We start from the raw sequence: 15,816 nt of genomic DNA on the forward strand, positions 1-15,816 counted from the left end.
ACCACTGCAAAACGGTGCCCCGGACCCCCAACCCCTCCAGTCGGTGCAACAGGATACCATGGTCGATGGTATCAAAAGCCGCCGAGAGGTCTAATAGGACCAGGATAGAGGAACAACCCCTATCTCTGGCCCTCCAGAGATCATCTACCAACGCGACCAAGGCCGTCTCTGTGCTGTGCCCGGGGCGAAAGCCGGACTGGCGCGGGTCTAGATAATCTTTCTCCTCCAGATGTCGTGGGAACTGAGAGGCCACCACACTCTCTACAACCTTCGCCAGAAAGGGGAGGTTGGAGACAGGACGATAATTGGCCAGCTCCGTAGGGTCCAGGGAAGGCTTCTTGAGCAAGGATCTCACCACCGCCTTTTTCAAGGCGGCCGGAAGAGACCCCTCACCCAACGAAGCGTTCACTAGGCCCAGGAGCCAGTCACGTGTAACCTCCCAGGATGCCAGTACAAGCCAGGAGGGACACGGGTCCAATAAACATGTGGTAGGTCGCAGTCGTCCACGCAATCTGTCCAAATCCTCGATGACAACCAAGTCAAACTCCTCCCAGAAAGGTTTCTCAAGACTCGCCACGGACGTCTCGACTGGGCCACTGAAGGGGACCCAATCCTTCCGGATTTGAGCGACTTTATCCTGCAGATATTTCCCAAATTCCTCTGCCCTACCCTGTAAAGGGGCCTCCCGCGGCCTCTGAAACAGGAGGGAGCGGGACACCCGAAACAGGGCGGCAGGGCGGTTATCTGCGGATGCAATGAGAGCGGCACAATATTGGCGTTTGGCCGCTCTCAATGCCACTAGGTACGTCCTTAAATGGGCTCGTACCTGTGCTCGGTCAAATTCGGATCGGGAGGATCTCCAACGACTCTCTAGGCATCTCTTGCGGCGCTTCATCACCCTTAGCTCCTCGGTGAACCAAGGAGCCAGGGTGGATCGTTGCCGCCGGAGAGGCCGCAAAGGCGCCACCCGGTTCAAGGCCCCGGTAGTCGCATTATTCCACGCGGCCACCAGGTCCTCTACCCGAGGGCGGGTCAGGGCTGCAGGAGGTGGCCCAAGCTCCGTTTGGAACCTATCTGGTTCCATCAGGCGCCTGGGGCGGAACCATCTAGTGCTTTCCAGTTCCGCCTCCCCACAGCGGGGGGTAGCACCAGGGAAGTCAAGTCGGAGGAGTGAGTGATCTGACCATGACAGAGGAGTGATGGTTAAGTTCACTCCTCCCAGATCACTCAACCACTGGCCAGAGACAAAAACGAGGTCCAGGGTGTGACCTCCCTCGTGTGTCGGGCCCTGAACCAATTGAGTCAGGTCCATGGCTATCATGGAAGCCATGAACTCCCGAACCCCCTCTGATGCTTCTCCCACCGATGGCAGGTTAAAATCCCCCATCACTAGAAGTTTGGGGGTATCAACCGCCACCGATGCGATCAGCTCGAGGAGCTCAGGCAGGGTCGCTGAAGTATGGCGGGGAGCCAGGTATACCATCAGCAGGCCCAACTGCCTCCCAGGGCCCCATTTCACAACAAGGGATTCACATCCGGACGTCTGTGGCACAGTGGACTCCCTCGGCTCTAAGTCCTCCCGGATAATCACTGCTACCCCACCGCCCCTCCCCCGGGCCCGGGGCTGGTGAAATGCTTGGTAACCTGGTGGGCACATTTCCACAAGGGGTAAACCTCCCTCGTGTCCCAACCAGGTTTCCGTTATTCCCGCGAGGTCCGGCTCCCCCTCCAGAATTAGATCATGAATGAGGGGGGCCTTATTGACAACGGACCTCGCATTGCATAACAACAGCCTCAGGCCCTGGGCCTGCAGATCCTGACCACCTAGAACGCGGGGGTTGGTACAAGCGACCGGGTGTAACCAGCACTCACGGTCTCCCAACCGACTGCGAGTTGTTAATCTGTCCTCGTATCTGCCCCTCCCTACGACTGTTGGAATCAAGGAGCCCCGTATGGGAATGATATCCTCCCCCCCTCCTCCTCTCCGCTCCTTCTGCTCGTGACCCCACCTAGTGACCTGGCTCTGTCATCGCTCCTGATCTGACCCACCCGCCCCACAACCCCTAAACCCCTAAAAGTATTTAAAAAACATTTAACTAAAAACCCCCTAAGTCTCCGCTTCCTCCACCTCTCAGGATTAATAAATCCGTCATCAAGGTGGGCCCTTGAAAGGGCGGAGGGCCACACCTGCGAGAGGGGGGACTCCCGCAGTAGGATGAGGTCTAACCTTGAGTACATATGTTATTAAAATTCATCAGGGCCTAGGCTCTGTGCTGCGGATGTTCTGGCCAATAAGCCATAGTCCAATAAAATTGAAAAAGCCGGGTTCCGGTGCGAAGAAAATTGTCCAGTCCTAGATGAGGGGGGGGGGGTAGTGATGGTAATAAGCTGGTCAGGTGCCAGTCAATAAGTGGGGGCTTGTGGGTGGTCAATGGTGGATGGCGAGGGATAGTTGGATTATTGCTTGATAATGGGCAAGGGGCAGATGGTCAGTCAGACGAAGATAGGGAGGTAATCCTCCAGGGCGCGCACAGATGGAAGTCAGGGGCAGTTGTTAATCCAAAAGTCAGTGGGGGGGGGGTAGATGGTGCAGTCATGGAGGCAGCTGGCAGGGGGTAAAAAACTCCCCTGCCAAGCCTGATGTTAAAGCCTCCTGCCAGTTCCCAGCAAACCTCCCCCCCGGCCCCTAAGCAGCCTCCTGAAACGCAGCCCTTCTCCTACCAGGCCTTCGGCATTTAAGTCCTGCCTAGGCCTGCATCCATGTTCTTGACACCCAAAGCCACCATTCCAAGCCACCATTCCTTTGATTTTTACTGCCTAAGTAAACCTGTATTTGTTTCTGTTAGTGTTTATTCCATTTTCATTCTCCAATGTATTGAGAAATTATTTATTTAAGAAATTTATATAGCTGCCCAACTAATTCAAGGCGACCCTGGGTGCTTACATTTAAAAAATCCACCAATAATAAAAATCCTAGGCCTGTTGACAAAATCATGTTTTTAGGGCCTTTCGGACAAACAGCTGGGGAGGAGCAACTGAATTTTTTGTGGAATAATGGTTCATACAAAAGAAGCCCCCATGCTGAAGGACATTTTTGTGGTACCACCATATGGACATCCTTAAATGTTGGGACTGGTAATTCTGTCTGATATTCTGTCTTTCTGTCCTGTTAATATTAGAATTAATATTTTGTGTTATCTATAGATTTGATAAGTCTATATTTTATGCAAGTCATCAGTAAAAAGTGAAGAGTACTGAACCTACAACTTCACTTTTCAGTTTGCTATATTTGACAACAGACTGATGAATGAGAATGCTTTGAGCATATTTTTGGTAACTAGTTGTGTATCTACATGATTGACATGCAATATAGCTCAAACTTCATAGGTTGCTAATTAGAAAGTCATGATAAACCCTGTTGAATGCTTTGTTGAAATCAAAATGGATTATGTGTACAGCATTACTGCAAACTATTAAGAAAGTTATCTGATTAAGAAATTAAATAGTCCAACAAAATTTCCTTTTGACAAATCCAGGATCACTTTTGCTAATGACAGCATTGTTTTCAAGGTGCATACATACTACCCACTTTACAGACATTTGTAGAAACTTCCTAAATTTATTTGGAGTTACATAGGTCCTATTTTTTTCCATTTTGAAAATAGGGTGAACATTGGCCCTTCTGCAGTCAAAGGACACTCCAAGGACACTGGATTTCTCAAAGATATTGAAGAGAGGTTTGGTCAGTCCATCCAATATAAGTTCCCTCAGTTTTCAAATCTTCATTAAACCTGTTAGTATAGCCCTTTTGGTTCCTCCCACTGTATCCATTGCTTTTCCTAATCGGACTTCAACTTTTAGTGTCTTGTTGTTGTTTTTTGAACCTGACCCATTTTTCTCACTAGTTTCTGCTGCCAGGGAATCTTACTTCTCATGAAATTATATTTGTTGGCACAGTTTGCAAGCAATATTTTTTCATTTTATATTATAATCAGAAATCTCAAGATTAGAAATGTTTTTGAAATGATATAATGACTTGAACATTTGGTAAAGCAACCCTTTTTCTTCTTCAGTGTTTCAGTTGCCATATTAACTGAATACTTTTTGTAGCATGCCCTAGAGAACCCTTTGTGTTCTGTTGGCTTAGAAACTCAAATGGTACAATACATAATTATCTTGGAACAGAAATTTGTCAGCTCCTAAATGCCAAAATTCATTCTCATTCTCATTCTCATTCTCATTCTCATTCTCTCTCTCTCTCTCTCTCTCTCTCTCTCTCTCTCTCTCTCTCTCTCTCTCTCTCTCTCTCTCTCTCTCTCTCTCTCTCACACACACACACACACACACACACACACACACACACACACGGTTAAGTCTTACCTTGGCAAAGAGGTGGAGGAGAATCCCACTGATACATTCCATTTGGGTGATGTCTGCAAGTTGCATTGCTATGACCAATTATCCTGTATCCAGATTTACAATAATAGCGAATAATACTGCCAACTGTGCCCTTGGTTTTATTTACAATTCCACCATTCTTCACAAGATGATTTAAGCCACAGTATGGAGCTATACAGGATCAAAGTAATAAAATTAAAAGCAATATGTTACCAAAAAGACAGAAGACAACTCTTCTAAAATCTAAATTTCCTTCAAAGCCACTTAAAGAATGATACTAATCTCATCACTTATATTTCCAGTCTAGAGATTAAAACCTGAATTTTTTTTTTATTTAAGAAATGTATCTTTCAGACAAGACACATTTCAATCCACTATTAAATTTTAAATTTTAATTACAAATTTGTTTAGGGAAATATTAAAGCTGTTAAAATCCTTGCGTGTAAAACGTCTTGATGACATTAATCAGATGATATGCACACTCTGTATTGGGGTAGTCCTGGAGTGCTTTTTCCCACTATAAAGTCTCATTCTATATTGAGGGAATATTAGATCTATGAGTTGTTTCCCAATTGTTGTACTGAATAAACCACTACACTATATTCGTTTGCACCATGTTTACTACACAGGCAGAAGATATACATTTTCAAAAAATTGATTGTAATTTATTTCCCTTTAAAGTAAAATGTTTAATAAGTAATTAATTAAATAACTCATAGTCAAAGTTTGAACTTTGTGGCTGATTAAGCAATAAATGCACTAATCTATTCCAAATTAAGACTTTTGATGAATTATAGCAAACTTTTTGTGGAAAAGCTGAATATGAGGACACTGGTGTCTCAAGAAAACTTACAAATGTAATATAAGACATAAGAAATTAAAAGCACACAAATATAATTAATATATATCATAGTATGAAAACATATCACAAAATCCAGCAGAATCAGCAGCATATTCTTGGAACACTTTTTTAGTCTAGTATAAAGCAATACTTTCCAAATATAAGCCAGTAATCTAAAATCTGGTCAAATATTATCTGACATATGTCCTCAAGACTGCTACCCTGAATCTAATCCTCACAAATTTAGAGAAAATTGTTGATGAAATAAAGGTAACTGGGACCCCAGTGAACTTATCAGATTTTCAGACAGTACAGGGAGGAGAATCTGTAGTCGTATGTCAATAATTGACTTCAGAATTGACTTCAGACTTTGATGAACTTAGAAAGATAGTCAGAAGGACCCAATCGCTTGATAGCCTAACCCTCTCCCCTCCACCTCTCCTTTTTCACACTCTTCATATCCACACACTGTTTAATTTGTGGTAGGGAAAGAGGGAGGCTTTCAACAATTCTCTCAATGACCATGCCAACCAACCAACTCAGTTCTGGCAAGGTGTTGCCTGAGGTATTCCAGAAATGTGCAATATAGAGCTTTGGAGGTTAAAAGCACTCTGAATTGGAAGTATTAGCCACATAACAGCTCTACTTTAGATGTTATTCTACACTGGAAGGATTGTCCCCCATCATAATTTTCCTGCTGAATTTTGCATCAGCTACAGCTTCCCGTTTGTCTCCAAAGGCAGCCTGATTGAGTGCACTAGTTGACCATCCTCATGCTGATTAAGGCATGAAGTAATGTCACCAGGGCTTCCGCACCAGACAGGGCTATAACTGGTAATGCAAACAAATGCTTTAGTTACCTCTTCTGTAAATGCAAGGGGAACATATTTAGAATGTCAAATTCAACTCAAGATATTGCTCAGTTTCAGTTCCTTTCCCCTCTCACAACAAAATTGTATAAGACATCCAAATATAATATGGAAGTCAGGAATATTTGTGTATGCACAGGAAAGAAGACAATGGGAAAGAAAAAGGAGGCTTAATGAATAAAATATAAGATGTTCCCATGTCCTTTAAAGAGGACCATTGCCTTTTAAAAAAAATGACTAGAAAATGAGAAAATTGGAAAACTATCTAATGAATGACTGCTATCAGTTCTGCCAAAATTTCTGTTTTCTACACACACAGAGCCATATTTTCTTAAACAAATAAACACATTCATGTATGACCTTAAGGAACACCTAATGCACACCTTTGGCTTTCCACCTTGCAGGTGAGTGGAGATAAAATGAATCTATTAAAATATTATGCAGGAAATAATAATATTTATAACTTTAGAAAGCAAAGATGTCTCTTTGTAAAAGATTCTTACTGTACTATTAGCATATAGCGTTAGTAGGGGTTTATCAGTGCTGCCATGAATAATGAAGTGCTGTAGGAGCCCACTTTAATTTCAGTCTATTTATCATCAGAGTTGTTTGAGCTTTTCTCTTCTCTTTACTTATTCTTAGTAATCATTAATCATATGCTTCTTTTCAGTCATTTGCACTGAAAAGATAGGAACCTTAAAAAAAAAAACCATAATAAACTTATCTCTCAATAAGAAAATTGTGGATGACCCCCTTCTGCTAATAATTCTAATTTTCTTATCTGACAATTTTGTCAAAGCGTTAATGGCATTTCCAATTTTCCTCATTTCATATTTTTTATATGAAAAAGCCTGTTCTAAAAAATAATCAGTAACTACCTGAATAATGAAGTGACACTATCTCTATAGAAAAGCTGCCAGAGAAAGTGTAAACAACCCAGCGGAAAACTAAAAACCTCTCTTATTTTCCACATTAGCTTTTCATGTCACTTACTACCAGTTGCATGGTCACATTTTCAGTCAAGGTGATATCATTTAGATTGGTAATTTTTCTTTACGTTTTTCTGGGGTTGCTATTTCTATGCACAGATATTTATTATGGAAATGCTGCATTTGAATTTAGATTGAAATTCTACGTATTTTTATTTAGAATTAACAGTTACTATATGTAGAGGAATACATCTGTTAGAAAACATACATAGCATTATGTTATAAAAGCATCCATGCATAAATCTAACATTGTGTATTTAAGACAGAAAAGACATTTTATGCCAATAAACATTCAATCCTAAAGTATTCAAGTATTTGAATACTGTAATAACATTATTCAAAATCTGAATAAAATTGTTTGCTTCAGTAAAATGCTACAGGGGTTACTTGGCATATATCTCTGACCATAAGAAATCCTGCTCTCTTGCCTTTGGCTTTAAAGATTTAACACCAGGCATTGTCAACATATTTTTCAAACACAACTTCTCAGTGCACTGATGATGTTATCTAGGGTGGTAATGAAACACCTGCAAGTAACAACCAGATTGAGAGAGCCCCCAAAACCCTTCCAGTTTAAGTCTAAGGTACAAATATTTTCTCCTATTATTATATCTTCTCAATAATAAAAGATTGATATTAGAAAATTAGTTGGGAGCCACTGTTTTCTACAATCATTAATTCTGAATATGTATTGAGTAGCTATTTATTTATGATTTTATTTATTTTAATTGTAAATTTAGCTGTAAATTTATATTGCCTTCCATCTCACTTCTGTGATTGTAGATGGCTTATAAAATTAATTTGGAGATGCGAAAAAAGATCCAAGTAGTCCTGAATAAACCCACTGGAAGATTCATAGCTGCACGATAAACAGTGCTTTCTCTAAAGAAAGTTTTTTTGTTTCCATATCAACATCTCCAGGTACTGCTGTGAAAAACTCCTGTGAAAAATTGTATAGTTCAATAACAGAGCTAGGTGAGCAATAATCCTACTTCCTAAATGGGACATTGGGTCAATGGAAAATAGCCTATTTTGCTGTTCCTTTTTTGCTTTCAGTGTGAACATTCATATTTCATTTCTTTCCCCCAGGTTACTGTTGAGAAACCTGATATATTTCCATCTATACAACTGGGAAGGTCATCACAGAATGCTTAGAAACCTGATATTTATCTTCCCCTTCTCCATTGCTCATTCTTCCCTTCACCTAGCTGACAGAAGTCCTTAGAACACATGCAGTCCATCTGTATTTGCAAAAGTGTTTTCTAACAAATTTCTGAAAATACATAAGAACGTGAGTGAAGATCTGAGTGAAAATGTAATGGTAAAATGGTGTTCAAACATAAAATATGGAAGTAAAAATGTTGTTTATGGCATATAAATATCTCCTTGAAGTGGTTTGGGACAGTATGGTGGGAGGAAGTGAATCAAGTGGCTCTCAATGCTACTGAAACCTTCTTGATTAAAACCTAAAGAGCTAAAATGTTTAGAACAGGGGTGTCAAACTCACATCGTCACGACGGTGTCACGTGACGTATTGGGACTTTTTCCCCTTCGCTAAACCAGGCATGGGCGTGAGAGTTTGACAGCCCTGGTTTAGAAGAGTCACAGCTTCAGAAATTTAGTCATTCTGTTTCAGGCTTTGCACCTGAATAGTTATAACTGTAAAACTAACATACTGATCCTAGTTTTAATCTATTTAGTCCATCAGAAAGTTACCAGACTAGAAACCAGCATACTGTGAGTTCTATTCCTGCCCTAGGCACAAAATCAGAGGGGGAACTTTGGGCCACTGATTCTTTTAGCCAAGGAAGAAGGCATCAACAAGCCACTTGTGCAAATGTTGCCAATGCCTCCTTCTTAGGCCAATGCAGAAGCTACTTCTGCAAATCTTGCCAACTAGTCCAGTCAGTTGCCAGGAGTCCACTCTCATTTAAAGGTATCCTCACTATTTTTTTTAAATGATCCAGGTGCATTTTTGTCAACCTCGTAAGGTACCACACTGAAAATGCCTCGAAGTATTAGCTCTAAGCTTGTTATAGGGTCACATGAACAGAATCTTGCAAGACTCTCCCCCTTTGCCCTTGCAGTCCAAGAAACTAGGGAGGATCCCTTCTCAGATGTTTTCCATGGACCCAGTCCGTCTTCAGTCCTAGCTGAGCTGCCTCGTATCTAACGGACATCTAGTCTCATCCTACTGTTTCTCAAGATCATTCCTGCACACCATTACAACTGTATCCAGAAAGGTTCACCTGACTGTTACTAGATACAGTTTTCTTTCTTTCTTCCTTTCTTTCTGTCATTGATCACTTCAACAAAATCCACACAATATTCTGGACATATGCTATTTGCCAAACCTTGTGCAAAGTCACGTTTGTCAAAACAAGAAGGAAAGCAGGGAGGCAGTAAATCATTCCAATAGGCTGATAGTTATGTGGTGGCCTGCTGGCTCCATCACAGCTGCCATAGCATCAATAGCTTTTCTGGGCCCCCCATTTCCTTTCCCATTTTTTATGCTATTGACTTTCCTTATTAAGATTCAAGCCCAATTGCTTACCCTGCTGCTCGCTGTTATTTCTTTCTCCTGCTGTCTCTCCTGCATCTGATGTAAAACTTACATGACATGAAGAGAACTATGCAGCTTTTCAGGTCATGCTGTTTGTGAAACAGGAGAAAGTTTAAGCTGTGCTATACTACTGAGTTGCTTGCCTTATGCAAACAGTTAGGTATTTGTATCCTAAAAAGTTATTCACTTGCAGTTTGGAATTAACAGTGCTCCATATGTCTTTTCCAAATTTTCAACATCCATAGGAACATTTTATACTTTTTAACTAATCCTTGGTCAAGATAACTATACAATGAAAATCTTTTTTTTTTTTCATTTTCAGAATAGTGTTTTTCCTCTTGTGCTTTGTGAAGGTCAACATCATGCCAATTTAGAAAACAGAGAGGGGTGCCTTGTCTCGCTAGGCATCCCTGGCATGGGACAGGTGACTACAGAAAAAAGGAAGCTCAGGATATATGCCATTTTTAGGATTACCATCTCAATTTACCTGTACTTGTTTATAAATATAAAATCAGAATCATTCTGATAATATATCTTTTCCAGTAGAATAACCAGTCAAAATTACACTTAAGATTAGAATTGTAAAGTAATTCTGGAAAGAAAATAAATCTATCAATGATACTGCCTATCATTCATTCATTCATTCATTCATTCATTCATTCATTCATTCATTCAACTTATACGCTGCCTATCATGATATCCAAAGTGACACCTTGGATAGGGAGACAGAAATGAAATCTTCTGAATCTGACATACAAACAATCCATTTCAGGACCAAAATCTATGCAACATATACAGTATATATTTATATTAAGCCACTTACATAACTCTTCTTTGTTAGAGCTTATTACAGCTAAAAATTAGAGCAGTGTATACAAAGTAACCTGTTGGAGATATTTAGCTTGCTATTTTTTCAGCAACACTAACAAAGATAGTCAGACAAACAATACTGATAATCTTGTTTGTGATATTTTCCCCCTTTTCATTTGCAATCCATTGAGACAGTCTGCAATTTTCTTTGGATGCAGTAAACCACATACAAACAAAAATATTGTAATTAGCTTTCAGTTAGTATGCTTTCATATAAAAAAGGTATCTTTTTCATAAAGTACTATTGAATTTTCTAAGTTGCACTGTGGAGAAAATTGTTTCCTTTTCATTAATTGAAGTGAAATTTTGCCCACTTTTAAAATAAAAAGTAGCATTATGCTAAGATGTTCACACTTCTGTCTGTCTGTCTGTCTGTCTGTCTGTCTATCATCTATCTATCTATCTATCTATCTATCTATCTATCATCTATCTATCATCTATCTAACTATCTCTACTTGTCTATCTATTGTTATTAAACATATTTCTAGATGGGAAATAAATGTCACTTAAAATAAACCCATTGTTATATGGCACTGATTTCAAATACTTTTTCCTTTGCGGGGTCATTCTAAAACCTGAAAATTATTTTTACAACATAGAAAAGTAGAAAGTAAATATATTTATTACATTTCTATAGTACATAGGCATTTGGAACAAAGTAAGTCTAAAAGAAGATGAAACATGCATTTGTGTCCACTTGGATCATGATGTCAGAAGTTTGCATGATGAAATGCTGTTTATTTTATAAGTTGGTTCCTTTTTCATCCCCCCACAGAGACATGCAATTTTGGCGATGTAATTATTCAATACCCTGCCCTTAGGTTTTATCTCTAAATAATGATTTCCTTTCAGATTTAGCCCCCTTCAACGGAAACCATTTTGGTAGACTACAAAACGTTGTTGGTACTGAATATCAGATTTAATTCATAACCCTAAATTACTGGGATCATCTTTCTTTTGTAACATTTTTAATTGACATAGGAATGTGTTCTCTGCAAGGAATGCACATCTGAATATGTTTTATGTAGGTTAAAAATAGGAGAAAGGAACCATACAAATGCTTCAAAATCTGGCAGTGAAAAAGAGTTCACAAGAGTAGAAAGGGGAGCAGTCTCTTTGAAAATCATCAATCATCCAAATGTACATTTTCTGGTTGTTGATTTTCTGGCTCCATTGGTAACCACATTTCCATATAGAAATAACACATCATATAAAATATTGGCACAGTAGAAAATTAAAATAATCAAGGAGTAATGATCTCCAGGCATTCACATAGAGTCAGTTACAATAGTGGAATACATTTCAAGTTTTCACAGCTCCCTTCATTCCCTGCAGTGGTGTACAAGAGTTTTGGTTATATTGTTTTTTGTTTGTTCAGGGTGTCCTGTGAAGTATTCTCTCTCCCCCACTCTCCCTCCTCTCCCTTCCCCATCTCTGTCTCTGTCTGTCTGTCTGTCTGTCTGTCTGTCTGTCTGTCTATCTATCATCTATCTATCTATCTATCTATCTATCTATCTATCTATCTATCTATCTATATGTGTGTGTGTGTGTGTGTGTGTGTGTGTTATATTTGTACTGATAAATAAATAAAGGGAGACTAGTATAGATCTATTTCGAGCTAATTAGCTCGAAATAGATCTATACTAGTCTCCCTTTATTTATTTATCAGTACAAATATAACACAAATATAAAAGGCAACATTAAAAATAAAAATATGGTTTTCTGCCTGCATGGTCTTCTGTGATGAAGCCGAAGGACAGAAAGAGGGAGTAGTGACCTTCCTCCCATATTTAGGCATACCAGGGGTTGTAACACTAATACATACATATATATATATATATATCTTTCTCTCAGAAAACAATAACATTTCCATAGTACTCCAATCCAGAAAATGTATCCCATGAACAAGCTACAATCATTTTTAAAATGTGAACAAAAGTAATTACAAATGTAAGCTTCCTTGTCTCTTGAAAACTTTTGGGAAATGTTTCTCCATCTGTCTTTGACTAGCTAGGTTAAACCACTCCAAACATTTTGCTTCAGCTTTTTCATAAAAAAATGATAAGTATTAAATACAGGCGAAACATTTCATTATTGTGAGAGCTATCACTTGGAACCAACAAATATTTGAAATTCCTGAGCGCAGTGAAAGATAGACAGTAGCAGAAATATCAAAATATTTAAAAATCAAAACCTAGAAATATAATGAGAACTTTTGATTTAAAAAGTTGCAAGTTCAACTATTATATATGTATACGTAGGTATTTGTGCATTACATATATATTTCATTTAAATATTAAAACAGTATTTAATATTATTATTATATATTATAAAATTTAGACATATGTGTATACAATAAAATTAAAATATTAAAATATTGAACAGGAGGAAATTAACGCAGGGACAAATAATTTTAAATAAGATAATTGGTTATTTCAGCCCAGTATTATCTGTTCTAACTGGCAAAGCTCTGGATAGGCTTACTAGAAATCAGTTTATCAGTAGCTCTACTAATTAAGTAGACATCAGGTAGTGAAACCCTAGAGAATTTTGCAAGACGTATTTGCTATTTATTGGTATGGGATCTCTGAACATTCTTATAAATCTTCTCTTTTTGATGAGTACATTATAAGCAGGACTTTAATGCTAAATTTACTACTAACCTGAATAACGTATCTTGAATCCTTTTTTAGTGGTTGCGTGGTCAGTTGACCAACGCAGGTACAACTGATTGGATTTGCTGGTATAATTAAGTTGCCCAGTATGATTTCCACTCAAGGCAACCAACATAGGGCTTTGTCCAGAAGAACCTGCACAAAATATATCAAAATGTTAATAATCCGGTCACATACCTTATTGTTATTGGAAATGCCTTGAAATAATAATTATTGTAATAACACTTTTTCCCAGTGCTTGTCAAATTAAAATGGGGTCTTAATTCCAGTTTGGACTCATGTAATTAGTGCCATTTTGACTAATTTGAAAATTGGATGCAGTGCATTATTTGCATGCATTAGAAAACAGACTTGTCATCAAATTCTATGATAAAGTGGCCTAAAGCATTAGTAATTGTTCTTTTTAATAGATACCAAGTGATCAAAATCTGTTAAAAACAGGGTTCCTTATGATTTGAAACTTGGATCAGTAAATCAGTAAATTGCTCTTAATAGGAAGGGAATATTTGTTAAAAGAAAGAAGGTAGGAAAATCTTAGACCTTTTGATTTTAACAAAAGTAACAGTAAATACACAGGTTTGTTTTGGAAAGAACTGGAGAAAGATTAAATAGAAGCAGGGTGGAACATGCTTGAAACCTTTCCCCTATATCATATTGGGCGGGGGGGGGGGCAGGTTTCATGGGGATAACAACCTGTTCAGTACAAGTAGAGGCCATTATTTCAAAACAAATTCAAACAAGAGAAAACCCAAACATTAAAAAAAACTAAAATGGTAAGTAGACAATTGGGTTATTAGTCAATGCTGAATGACTAAATAAGGATAAGAAGCATTGGGCTTGTTTGTTTGAAAAGAAACATTTTTCAAAGGCTGAAAATAATCAACAACAAGAAATCACATTTCTTCAGGAGTGATGGAAATAAATCTATTAAGGAAGTGTAACACATTTAGACTCCAGATTAGTGTGATCAAACATTTTTCCTTGAAGCACAAAAGCAGATGTTCCCCTTGGATGTGTTCCACAGCTGCTTCAAAGTAAGAGTGTGAGGTGTGTGTGTGTGTGTGTGTGTGTGTGTGTGTGTGCGTGTAGAACCAACATGCTATTGGGACTGCCAGAGAAGGAAACCAACACTCTATGTATACACATCTATAGACAGCTGGGGACGACTTTGAAAGATATGCTGAAATCTTCCAAAAGATGTACAGTAATGCTTCAAGAAAGAGTGCTTCACTGTCACCAATGAATCCCTTTTGGATACTTTGATTAAAATTAAAAGATATAGATCAATTTTTATAAATACCAAAATACCCAATTTAATATTAGAGGTGGACCTTGTTGCGGCAAAAGTTCTATTTTATCTATCTGGAAAATGAGATTATGTCCAACAAGGCCATGAAAATAATTACTGAGGTGCAAAAAGCTGACTAAAATTTATTGCTTTGGGGGGAAAAGAGACAAAATCTGAAGCTACCTCTTGGATACCAAAGTCTGTTTTTTTTATTTTCCAAACTTAGATATGTGAAATTGTAGATAAGGAGACTGTGAATAATGAGGCCCATATGAACTTTAATTCCTTCCACATTACTGAACCAACAAATAAAAACAGAATCTCACCATCAAAGATTTCCAGTTCATCAAATTGCTTTTCACTTTGAAACGATTCTACAAAAACAGTGATGTTATAATTTGGTTCAACTTTAAGAGTCCAGGCACAAGTTTGTGAATTGAGATAGGTTCCTGGAAAGCCTGGACTAAGGATTACACCAGATGACTCTGTATGAATTTCATTTGCTGGGCACTGTGCTATAAAATACAGGGGAGACAGGAAAAATAGGAGGAAGGGGAAATAAAGGAGTTTACTTTCTTAAATTGCCACTTTTTCATAAATATGAAGAAAGATGTTCAATCTAGTTTTAAAATTTATTGCTTATTGAAGCAAAATCAATAAAAATGCAGATTTTCTCCTCAAAACAACTTATATTACAACAGATGTTACTTTCATAAAACCCTGCATGCTTTAGAAACTAGATCTGAATACATAAACTACCTTTACCTTGATGGTGAACTAAAATTAAAGGAATGTCCCTCTTGAATAATATTTACTCGAATCTATTTAGCTTGAATCTATTTTCAGTAATATAATGAATAAAGAAATTGTCCTGAAACAAAAAATGCTAGGTAAATTTATCATAACATCACCTGTATTTGCTTAGCCCCCTAGAAGCTGTTAGGTCTCACTACACCATTCCCAGAAGAATATCACAATGCTATAGATTCTTGGTTCATATTTCATATTTATACTATAATGACAATGTTTAACAAGATAACTGAAGAAAGAAGACATGCACAAATTCCAAACTTGCAAAGAGAGTTATAATTTGCTTTAAGATGTCTTCTAATTTGATTGCAGATAAGGAAAATTGATACTGGAGATGTTGTTTTTTTGTTAATTTTAGCGATTAGATTATTGCCCAACTGAATAGTTTTATTATTTACAATTATCCTACTAAAGATAAATCAAGTTTACCACTGATGATTTTTATTTTATGTATGGATTATATTATTATGATTTTAATAGAAATTTAGATCTATTGATTGACTTTCAGGTAAA

The 15,816-nt window shown here is 38.1% G+C and overlaps 1 protein-coding gene across 1 annotated transcript in view; it reads right to left on the minus strand.

Moving 5' to 3' along the window:
• The window catches only part of CSMD1 (CUB and Sushi multiple domains 1), a gene marked incomplete at its 5' end in the record, with an annotated part of 1,188,747 nt that overhangs the window by 73,876 nt on the left and 1,099,055 nt on the right, over nucleotides 1–15,816 (minus strand). Inside the window, 3 exons of the mRNA XM_081942958.1 lie at nucleotides 4,381–4,569; nucleotides 13,194–13,340; nucleotides 14,820–15,008. Of these exons, the coding sequence (XP_081799084.1) occupies nucleotides 4,381–4,569; nucleotides 13,194–13,340; nucleotides 14,820–15,008 (525 nt within the window). The remainder of the gene's footprint in view (nucleotides 1–4,380; nucleotides 4,570–13,193; nucleotides 13,341–14,819; nucleotides 15,009–15,816) is intronic.

This window comes from Natrix helvetica (assembly GCF_964273705.1).
Source record: "Natrix helvetica genome assembly, chromosome: 2".
Taxonomy (NCBI): domain Eukaryota; kingdom Metazoa; phylum Chordata; class Lepidosauria; order Squamata; family Natricidae; genus Natrix; species Natrix helvetica.